The 12,236-nt window shown below is 41.5% G+C and overlaps 1 protein-coding gene across 1 annotated transcript in view; it reads right to left on the bottom strand.

Annotated features, from left to right (window-relative positions):
* Positions 1–12,236, bottom strand: part of KLHL2 (kelch like family member 2) — a 98,131-nt gene that overhangs the window by 63,731 nt on the left and 22,164 nt on the right. The window contains exons 3-4 of the mRNA XM_018558780.1: positions 12,021–12,127; positions 2,263–2,384 (exon numbers count right to left, since the gene is read on the bottom strand). Coding sequence (XP_018414282.1) covers positions 2,263–2,384; positions 12,021–12,127 — 229 coding nt within the window. The remainder of the gene's footprint in view (positions 1–2,262; positions 2,385–12,020; positions 12,128–12,236) is intronic.

Below are 12,236 nucleotides of genomic sequence, written 5' to 3'. Positions count from 1 at the left end.
CTTTTTCTCCCCCCCCCCCCCCCATATCTCTATAGGTTGAACTTGATGGACATGTGTCTTTTTTTCAACCCGACTACTATGTAACTATGCCACCAATGCAAGGACAACTTTCCTATGTCTAAAAAGATACCAATAAATCACTCACCCAGTACACAAAAGGTTTAGCACAAGCAGGTACCTTAAATGCTGCTGTAATGTAGATTTCCTACATCTGGCCAGCCCGTCCAGTGCCGCCTTCGCTCTGCAAGCATCAGCTTTCCAGACAATTGCCTGCCACATGCAGAGTCTGCAGATGGGGAAAATACAAAGAAGATAATGGGTACGGCCAATGAAGGCGCCGAATATGACGACAGGGACTACCATTACCTTCTATCGTGTTTCCCTGTCTGCAGACTGCACAAGTGGTGAACTGTTAATAACTTGAGTCCTAGGTGCCATTTTAAAATTCTGTAATTGCAGTTCTTTCACCACCATTACTTACTGCACATGGGTGCAGTTGGTTCAATGCTAGAACCTCAGTGACAGATGAGCTTGAACATTAAGCCCAGGAGTTAAACATTGATCAGCTCCTGGGCTTCCGATCCTGCAGCAAAGTGCTCTAGAAAAGTGTTGCAGCAAAGCATTAACAATATCTTTTCATATGATGGCGCAATAAGAAATAAAAACAATTTATATGGGATCTACTGAGAGCTCTGGGGGCCATCTTGGCGAACGGTAGAAGTTAGTGAGCTGTACCCTGCATTCCCCCTGGAGCAGCAGATCACTGCAATTGTAATCTATACTTGGTGTGAGGAATAGCTCACCATAATAAATGGCCTGTTGCTGTAGAACTTTATTAGAAGTTCTCCCTCATGTGACCCACTGAATCCAAAATTAAAGTGTAAAAATTAAAAAAGAAAGGGCATAAATAAATACAAAGCTAACATCTCCTTCACAGTTAGCACATCAAATAACATCTGCATTTATTACAAGAATGTCCAAAACAAGTGTAAGCGTATTCAACTGCAAACATGCAAAAATTGCACGGTTCTACTAAAATGCAAGGAGGGTGGGCAGGGTAATGGTAACATACTTAACCCTGTCTGTACTGTTCTGGCCGATCTCAATATCAATTGTAAACTAGATGTGTACACTGTCTACCCTAACAAAGGGTAAAAGGTGAAGAAGCATTGTATTGAGAAAGCTCATACTGTCCCTAGCTTTTCTATGGAGACAGAGGTGCCTTTTACTTTTTACCTGAAATTGAGAGAGAAGCTTGCAAAGGCCAGCTACATATATACAGTATTAATGTTAGGCGTGCTATGTGAATAGGAACATATAAAACATACTTGGAGGGGGGGGTCTGAAATTTTACTGCAAAAATGTAAATACACAGATTGGTAAGCTGCAATGTTTTACATTTTTGCTTTTAGGTTTACACTCTTTAAAGCCCCTTTCCACCTTTTTAGAGGTATTTGTAAGAAAAAAAAACATGCCAACAATGTACACCGAGTAGACATAAAGCAGGCAAATGCAGTTGTTGTATATGAACACAGAAACTTATTTTTTGTTAGCTTTCCTCTTTTTCTCCATGAAAATGGCTGCCTCTGTGCTCAGAAAGCAATCTGTGTATATTACAACTGAGCTCTCCAACCCCCATTCATTAGTATTCTTAGTGGCAGCCACCCAAGGACAGTGTATTGTGTGTAAAGGCAGAGCTGGTGTGCAGTGATCGTGTTACACAGAATCACAGGGAAGGGGGACAGCTGTTTACAGCCTGCTTAACAATTCGACCCTTTTGTCAGACTGAATTTTGGGTCGAGAAAATGTTTAATTTGTAGGATTCTGGACTAATATAAAGTTCATTAAAAAAATGAAGAAAGCCTGAAATGTGAGTCATGAAAATGTACACACACACATATACACATCACTGCACCTCTACATTACCACAATATAGGTTAATCACTTACAAAGATGGAAAAGGATTTTAAGGTTACAATAACCATTTATACAAGCACATTATTTTTTCTTTTGCAGTGTAGCAAAAGGGAAAACAAGCTCCCTGAAACTTAAAGGTGAACGTTATGCTATGTTATGTATAAGCTGCATGTACGTGGCATCATTTTATGCATGTGGACAGGCGATCTTGTCAATTATATTTTAGTGTTTAAAATTAAAAAAATGTGCTTGCCCTATGGGGGGAAAAAAGGGTCAACTTTGTCAGAAATTAAGCAAGGAAAAGTTGGCCTACAAAATGGGTTCTTTTACTTTCAATAACTTCACCTGCACATTTTCCTCGGTGACTTTAATTTCTGCAGTGTAAACATAATCAACAAGTAACTTCAAGGTCCATCCATCCACTTCTTTTATGCGGACCCTCTTTGCTCGGCTTTCACTCATCTCACCTGGAACAGATAAAACACAGACTACTTACTCATTTTCATAAGGTAGTCATTTCAACAAGAACAATAATGATTTTAAGAAAAGTACAAACTAAAATAAAGCATAGAGAAGAAGACAGAATTGTCTACCAACAGCATTGTTATTACAACAGGAGTTTATAGCCCCATTAATAAGCCACATACAGGTATTCCTCACTTAACGATCAAGTTCCGTTCCTACGACCAGGACGTTAAACGAATTGGTCGTTAAGCGAGGAACTGTATACAGTACTGTACTGCAGTAAGGTGCCCATACACTGTACGATTATCGTACGAGAATCGCAGGAAATCCCGCGATCGTATGATAATCGCAAAGTGTATGGAAGGCGTGCGACCGTTTCTACTGTAAGGTCGCACGTCTTCCGTCAAACAAGCAGGCTTGAAACCCCGCCGAGAATCGTATGATTCTCGGCGGGTTAGTGGCCTGCTTGTTCGACAACTGCCGAAAGGGCTGGTGTGCACGTGCACACCGGCGCCCGTTTGCAGTCATCGGGAGCCCGCCCCTCATTGCAGTCATCGCAAGCCCACAAGAATGTCATGCTATAAGACTAGTAAGAGATATACTGGTTCTAAGAGGCCCCTTTCCCACATGCTTTCAGGAGAGGATCAGGAGAGGATCCATGCACGGATCCTCTCCTGGTCACAGCAGTATTAAGTGGATGTCACCTATGTGACATCCGTGTCTGTACAGTTTTTCCTCCACCTTGCGATGGGGGAAAAAAACTGTAATTGTCCAACCCTGTCTAAGGTGGTCCTTAGACAGGAACTGCAGCGTGTTTCTGTCTGGCTAGATAACATTGGATTGAAAAAAGTGACATTTTTGAAGTGTGGCCATTCATTTTCCTCCTTACACACACAAATGGCGCATGAACAAGCTCTTTTGGCCTGGCACCTGGTTTTCCAACAATTCACAGAGTCCTGGTCACACTAGAGAAGCACTGCCCTACATCATACTTACATAGAGCAAACAAAAAAGGTAATTTCCAGATGAGCAGATTTATTTATTTTTTTCCTTGTTCAGACAAGCCTAGCCATGGCACACTAAAAGGAAGAGGAGAAAGGGCCATACATGTAAAGAAAAAGTCCCTTAATGTGTGGATGTACACTATATTGCCAAAAGTATTGGGACGCCTGCCTTTACACGCACATGAACTTTAATGGCATCCCAGTCATAGTCCGTAGGGTTCAATGTTGAGTTGGCCCACCCTTTGCAGCTATAACAGCTTCAACTCTTCTGGGAATGTTGTGTCTATGGGAATGTTTGACCATTCTTCCAGAAGCGCATATGTAAGGTCAGGTACTGATGTTGATAGATGAAAGTAGTCACTCGCACTCCATGATATTAAAGTCAATGCTGTTTATTGACTGAGCTAACACACATCTCCTTAGCGACGTTTCGAGACCATGCGGTTCCGTCCTCAGGCAAGCAGAGAGTGAGTCAAGCAACAAAATCAAACAAATACAGGTGAAACAAAATCAAACCACCAATCACAATGCAGTTAATACCTCCTCCTCTGATGTCCTAACGACGTGATTCACACCATGCTGCCCAGGTGCAATTAGCTATATGCTGAACACATGATACAGATGCATACTGGTAAAATACCTTGTCCGTAGTGGTGATCTTGCATCGCCCAAGATCTACCTGCTCTTTTTGGGCAATGCAAGATCCGTGGAATACCCATAAAAGTTGCCCTATTTCTCAGAAACAGTTACACATATTGTACAATGTTATCAGGGCTAGGCTTCTATTGAATACAAACTATGTATGATGGAGTTTTAATACAGTTTTTGTTGTGCTATAAAAGGCAGGATCCTCAAACGTTGTTAGCAAGAGCCACATTTAAATGAGAGATTTTACATACGAGTAGTTGACAAAGCAATAAACATAACCAAACCTTGGCAGCATAATGATCTAAGTGTATTGTGACGCAGGTGTTTAGATATACAGGTACTACAATGGAAAGATGCCCTAAGCATTATTCAAATGGAATGTGTGAAGGTATGTTCTTCAAGGCTGCTGGTCGGGGATCACTGCTGTATGAGCAATGTTGTACAATGTATGGCAAGACACAAAAATCAGCTATCCTAAAGCCAAAGTAATGCTTCCACCTGCCTATTAGTATTTTTAAACAGACATCCATACAGTGTTGCTAGGGAGATGTTAGAATAGCACGAAGCAAGAAACAAGCAGATGACTTGAAGGAAGTAAACTGACAACAGATGGACAAGTGTCTCTGCAAATGCATGATCAGATGTTAGGTGTCTGCCTTTTACAGCTGTCACAAATGATTAAAAGCTTGGCGAACAGTTTCAGACCCATAAACACTACTGTGACATCAGGATACAGTGCATTCTGCTCTACAAGCATCGTGCAGAATGTGACTAGGGGAGCAGATAATGTGCATGTTAAGAAGAACAGAGTCTGAACCAGTCACAATTCATCATCCACTAAATCTGATGACAACCCCTAGTAAACCGCGTTCAAGTCACGTATAAAAAATCGGTAAACTGTTCTAAAGCAAAACACTTTTAGCACAGAATTCAAAGCAAACAAGTGTTTGTGACATTGATTACTTGTCCAAGGACTGAAGCGGGGGCCCGCTCTACTTGTCCCTCATGACAATCTACTTGTCCTGTTACTAAAAAAATATTTGAACCAAAACCGTATTTAGCAGTGCCAAGAAGCACTTCTCATTGGTCAGCACCGTCAGGGAAGGACCGTTCGCTGAAAGGCAAGTAAAGCAGTGAGGGAGGGGGGCCAGATTTGTGCGGGTATTTCCATTTTCACAAATTACTCGGGAAAGTGAATTTATCCTTTAGGGCTGGTGTAGACTTGGGCAATCGAGTGCGGTTGCATACAGCGGTTGCCGTGCGGCCCCATTGATTTCAATGGGGTTACATCCATGTGGCAATCGCAACACGCACCGTGCAGTGTTTTCAACCGTGGTCGTGCGGTACTGTGGCGGGAAACAGCGCAATCTGCCTGGCGCAACTTGGATGCCATTAGAAAATAATGGAACCGCCAGCACGATTGGAGCTGGTGTGGGATTTCCTGCCCACCTGGCCATCCATGCGGTTTTGTGCACGGTTACAGTGCGGTCACGGATTGCCCAGGTGTGAACCTGGCCTTAATGCACATTGTGCGTGTTAGGGAGCACTGAGAGCGCTTCGGCCACCACAAAATCGCACACACTGGAATGGGGGCACCACTCTGCTCACACACTGCCCTATGCATGCGTTTATTCACATGTAGATGGTGGGGACAGGGGGGTTGGTTTAAAAAAAAAAAAATTACTTTCTTTTTTTTACTTTGTAAAATTTGTATTTATCTTATTAATCATCATTTAATTTTTCATTTATTTTATAATTTTTTTCCACTTAACTTTATTCCTGCGCACAGGGGCTAACAAGCCCATGTGTGATAGCATTTGGAGGTGACAGGCTCTCTTTATTGAGGCGGAGGGCGGTGACCGGGGAGAGAGGTGGTGTATGGGGAGGGGAGAGGGAGTGACAATCAGGCTGCTTACAAGTGATCTTGAGCGGCTGTACAGCCTCTCAAGAACACTTATACAAAAGGGCTCCCCCTCTACATTTAGCCCTGCTGCTTGCCCAAAACAGGGCTAAAATGTACACAAAAACAACTCGCCCGGTACATGTAGTGCCGGGCGTCAGGCGATTGGAATTCCACATCCCTGCTGTACATAAACAACATGTCCATACCTACTCCTGCTTGTCACCTTAAAGTCCATTTGCACCTTTGTAAGTGATTTGCATTTATTGTGGTAATGAAGGTGCAGTGATGATATACATTTTCATGACTCACAGTGCAGGCTTTGTTCATTTGTTTTTATGAAGGTTTTATTAGGCCTGAAACCTAAAAATTAAAAAATGTCTTCACAGGAAATTTAGTCAGACACCAGAGTGTCAGACTGTAATCAGCTATACCAGGACCACAAATACAGAACTAGCACACTGCCAAAGACGTGGATGGCCATTTCATTTTGTAGACAGATTCTGGCATTTTAGTTTGACCCCATGTGACTTTGATCTACATATAGTAATGGTGACTCTTTGGTAATAAACGGCAATAGAGTAAAACATTTACCGAATCCAATAACTAAAACAGAACCACAGTGGCAATTCTAATACAACAGAATGGTGCAATATTCAATACTTAACTGATGTTTATTCTACTAGTGTGAGTAGCGGCCCATTCATAAGATTAATAAGGAGATTTGAGTTTCTATATGAAGCTATTTGTATTCACTATTTCTGAAGCTTCGCACAAACATTAATCAGATCACCACAACGGAGGGATGACAAACATTCACAAGGAAAGACATTGGTAAAAACTGTACCACTAAAAACAAAGGTGCAGGACTCCCTTTAGGTACAGCTAAGGGCAGAGATGTAAACAGACACTGTCATAGACGGGCCTATTTATTAACATAAGTAAATAACCTTAAATGCGGACCACAAGCTGCATTTTTTCTCTTCTGCTATACGGACTTTCCTTAATAAAACCTTCGTATTAAGCTTGGCATTGTATGGCAACAGGAGAGAAAAGACACCTATAAGAAGCTGCCAGGGACAGCTTTAAAGTGGACCCGTAGCTCTGATGTATACAAGCAAAGCACAGATTATTATTATAATAAAAGGATTTATATAGCGCCAACAGTTTGCACAGCGCTTTACAATATAAGGAAGACATTACAATCACAATACAATTCAAGACAAGATGGTAAGGAGGGCCCTGCCCGTGAGGGCTTACAATCTAAAAGGGAGGGGCAAGTGATACATGAGGCGGTAGATTCACTTTAATGCACCAAAATGTAGCAAATTGAAAACTTTATGAATAGCAAAAACCTATTTTTTGTTGTGTATTGGAATAGGGAATGGTTAAAACCTCTCCTAGTTTAATTTTCTGCTGTCTGCGTCTCATTGGACATATTTCACTTCCTGTCCCACAGAGGACACAGGAAGTTACAGAAGAATCTCCCAAATAGAGGGTAATACCCCCTAAAGCTGGCCATACACCAGCAGAATTGTGTTAAAAAAAAAAAATTGTTTTTCACAACATTCGTTTAATTTGATAATAGTTAATAAGGTCAAGTCGACAATCTTTCGACTGTAGTGACAAAAAAAAAATTTGAGGGTGCTGGATAGAAAATATGTCTAGAAGGAACAACATTCAAACAGTGAATGTGGTTTTACTACAGGATATAACAGAATTAGATCAGGATGAAAAAAAGACAATTCTCTGCTTTGATCTCTGACATAGAAATCCGGTCTTGCAAAGAAAATTACAAAATCGTAAGGCTAAGGGCCCATCCACTCAATGTCCGGATCATCTCCAGACCAGACCGTTTCGGGACCCAAAATGAATCCCTATGCTATTTCTGGCCTTTGTTCACACCAGCGCAGTCCGTTCCAGACCAGAAAAATACTGCTAGTCTTATTTTGTCTGGTCTGGAATGCACTGGAGAGCACTTGTAAGACCATTTTAAGCTAAAAAAAAATAATACATTTAAAAAAAAATAATGTCCAAACTCGGCAAAACGCAATGCACTGTGTTCCAGATCTGGTCCGAAAAATAGTGCGAACCTACCCTAAAACTGATGTAAATGGAATACTACTCAAATCTTGTGCAGCGTGCCAACTCTTCTAATAAGGACATTCCCTTACTGTGTACAACGGTTATGCAAAAAGTGGTGATACGTGATGACAATGCCTGTAATAAAGAAGCACAGAAGACGGAGATGGGAGGTGTATCTGGAGGAGCCTAGATTTTTCCCTACACATTCATCCTGCAGCCAGCAATGAAAAGTAAACACTGACTGACACCACACCCTGGTTTGTTCAGCAGAGGAAGCCAGAATTAGCCGTCATAGCAAGAGGAAAAAAAAAAAAAACTTAAAAGCAAAAACCAATCCAAACCTAAAAACTGGATTACCACGACTGCAAATCCAGTAAAATGTAAGACTTTGAGTCTGTAGTCACACTAAACTCAGGAGTTACATCTTTGGGCCCCATTTACACCAGATCCAGATCATCCTGAGACCAGGCCAGAATGTTTCCGGACCCAAAATGCATCCTAATGTATCCCTATGCTATTTCTGGCCTCTGTTTACACCAGCACAGTCTGTTCCAGACCAGACCAAATACTGCAGGTCTATTTGTCTGCTCTTGAATGCACTGAAACACACCTGAAAGCCCAGTTTAAGCTAAAACAAACTCCGAAACACGGCAAAATCAAAAAGGTAAAATCGTGGTAAAAACAAACAATGCACTGCATTCCCTATCTGGTCCGGAAAATGTTGTGAACCGGCCCTTAAAAATGTTTTCAAGTACCTTAACTATTAACAAAAATGTATCTTATTTGCATATTGCTTGGCTGTAGATCCTCAAATCATCTCTGAATTGGTACTGACACTGTCCTTCCTTCTGGAGGGGGGCTACTTGTGTTCCACATGGTCCTTGTGTGTGTTGTAAAGTAGTCACCACTCCAAGCTCACTCCCGTGATGGACTACAATCTCATGTTTAGTTTAATTTGTATTGAGATTGTAGTCCATCACAGGCGTGAGCTTGGAGCGATGTCTACTTTACAACACACAGGGACCATGGAGAATAAAAGTAGTCAGTCATTCTCCAGAAGGAAGGACAGTGTCAGCACCAATTCAGAGATCATTTGAGGAGCTACAGCCGAGTGATACACAAATAAGATACATTTTTGTTAATAGCTAAAGTACTTGAATGAAGTTGTAAGGTTTAACTCCTAAATTTAGTGTCACTTTAATGCTGCCAGTGATTGTGTTACTATAAACATTTATTTGGCTGTCAGCCATTTTGCAGCGACTTTCTGCTGATATTGCACTAGACTTTGTTTCTGCTCTGCTCACTGCAGTTTAAAAAGGAATAAGGCACAAGGACAGCCATTTAAACTTATGGCACATTGTGTAATCCTTTAAGTTGCCGCTTCTTACTTTTAAATACAATTACATACATATAAACACAATGTTGTAATCTGTATAACAACCTCTTAAAGACTAAGGCTCCATTCACATATAGCCTTTGCCACGAAAACACTAAAATCTTTACATCTGCACGGATTGCGCTTGTTTGCAGCTATTAGTATAGCTGCGAAAGTGCGGAATCCGCCCCTGAAATCATGCTTGGACTATTGTGCGGGACGTGCAAGTTTTGTACCACGCAATAGTCTGAACAATGGACATGAAAATGCATTGTTTAGAGCGTATACGTATGGAAAACCGCTCATGTGTGAATGGGGCCTAAAGCTGGCCATACACTGGCAGTTTACTGACTAATGCTCATGTGAAAAATCTTATCATTAAAATTGATAATGCCATCAGAGACTTTACAAATGGTATGTTGAAATTTTGCTTGATTTTAACATTTGGTTGTGGAATGAATGGAGTTTCCCGATGGAAAAATACGTTCACTGTTTTGATTTGAGAAAAATCCATCCAGTCATTACATTCATTCATTTCATGCTGCTCCTCTAATTTATTCCACCACGAAGGGCAAAAAGGATCACCAATTTAAGACCCTGTTCACACCTGGGCGGTTCGACTGCACGGATCCACCGACATGAACGATGACATACATTGCTATGGGGGCGGTTCATGCGACCGTGCGGGTCTGTGCAATCCGAGCCGCCCCCCGCCCGAACTGCTCCCTGCACTATTTTTGCTGTGCTGATCAGTGCAGTTTCCATACAGGTTTCAATGGAACCACGCTAATCAGCGCAGTTTTGGGCGTTTTTCATTGCGTTTCAGCGCTGAAACACAATGAAAAACTCCCAAAACCTCCCTTGCGAGATTAGCGCGGTAACCGTGCTGATCCGCAACCGCCCTGGTGTGAATGGGCTCTAACTCAAACAACTATTAGAAAATCATGACATTCCAAAAACAATTTTTTTATGTAAACAAAATCTACTGGTGTATGGCCAGCTTAACTCCGGGCAGCAAGAAAAAAAAAAGTGGACCTGTCACCCTTCACAGTGCGAGCGGTATTTCTTTTTAATATATATTGTATTGTTTTACAGGTGAGAAATACATAGGAAGAACATTTTGAAGGAAGGTACATTGAAAAGTTTAAAAAAACTAAAAAAACACACCTCTTATGAACAGTGGAAGAAAGGATGAGTTCCATACAGCAACTCAAAGGGTTGATTTCAGATCATTATGCAGTGTTTGGGGGAACGGTTATTCAAAACATTCTTGTTTGTTTTTTTTTAAGTTTTGGCTGTACATACACTTTAATACAACTAGGTCTTGTAGGGATTTAAAACAAAGTGCCCTTAACCTTTAGGCCTCTTTAAGCTGATGTTACTGCTTCCTCCCTCCCCATGCAGAGATTAATACTTAGGGCTTGTTCACACCAAATGCAGACCAGATCTGCATGCGTTTCTGCACACGCAGTGCAGTGGGTTGTGCCGCGTTTTTGATGCGTTCCGGGCCATTTCTGTTTTTTTTTTTAAAAACACATTCTAGGGCGTTTGCATGCGTTTTTGATGCGTTTGAGCGTTACAGAGCATGTAAAGTAGGGCTTGCTGCATTTTTTTTACATGCTCTGGAAAGGAACACTGCGGTGTGAACTAGAGCCAAAAATACCATTGGAATACATTGGACGCAGTTTTGATCCGTTCTGTAACTGCTCTGCTCCTGGAACGCGCTTAGTGTGAACTAGGCCTTACCGAGTTTCAGTGGGCCCAGCCTCGGTTGTGTGCACCTTGCGGCAAATATCCCCATTGACTTCTATGGGGCTTGTCTACATCAGTCTCCTGGAGGAGAACCACAGAAATCAATAGGGGTTAACTGTGCAGGCACAACCCAGAGAAGGGGCATATGCCAGAGGATGTCAACAAACCAAGGCTGGGCCGGACAGAACTCAGTAAGCACTCATTTCTGCCCAGGGAAGGGAGGGAGGGAGTGGTGGCCTTAGCTTCAAGGGACCTAAAGGATAAGGGCACTTTGTTTTAAAATGCACATACTATAAAGAAGGCTGATATCACATAAATTATATATTAAAGTGTTTATAAAGCCAAAACAGTTTTTATTTTATTTTTTATTATGGATATAGAGTAGGGGAAGGGTTGAAAAACCTGTCAGTTGTTTTTGCTGGGGACTGGGGGCGGGGGCATTCGCCGGTTCTTTATTTATCCTTGTGACCACCGTCACTGGCACAGAAAGTGAGGGACTATCCAAAATTTTGAGTCATCACCAGAAAGGAAATAGAGGGGTCATATTCCAAAGGGGACACTTATTGTAGTGACAACAGTTCAAAAGACTTCTCACCAGCTGATGTGTCTATGAGATTTGACGTATAAGGAATTCTCCCTAATAGGACACAGACAGCGCAAATCTAATGGGGTTTCAACCCTTCATAGCTCTATTTAAAACATAAAAGGGATAAGTTTTGACTTTAGATCATGAATACAGACATACATTGATCTGCATCTTTAATATCTGCCAGGAGGTCAGCTTTACCTAACAAACTTATAAGCGTAATCTTACTCTTGGACATATGGAAATGATATACTCAAAAATAATATGTAACCACAAGAAATTCCATACCTGTAAACATTGCATGGAAATAGGGACTGCATGCTGCCAGAACCACCTTGTGAGCAGCTATCTCCACATCTTCCGCCACTATTGTCACATCACACAGCAAATTCTGGCTGTGAAGAAAGACAAAGTTAAATAAATAAGTGTATAGCAAACAGACATCTACTAAACAAAAACCAAGTGATCCAGGGCTTCATGCCGATAACAGCTGAAATAATATGA

This window comes from Nanorana parkeri, unplaced genomic scaffold, assembly GCF_000935625.1.
Source record: "Nanorana parkeri isolate BGI_ZX_2015 unplaced genomic scaffold, ASM93562v1 scaffold358, whole genome shotgun sequence".
Classification (NCBI taxonomy): Eukaryota; Metazoa; Chordata; class Amphibia; order Anura; family Dicroglossidae; genus Nanorana; species Nanorana parkeri.
This window is presented reverse-complemented; position numbering and strand designations above follow the sequence as displayed.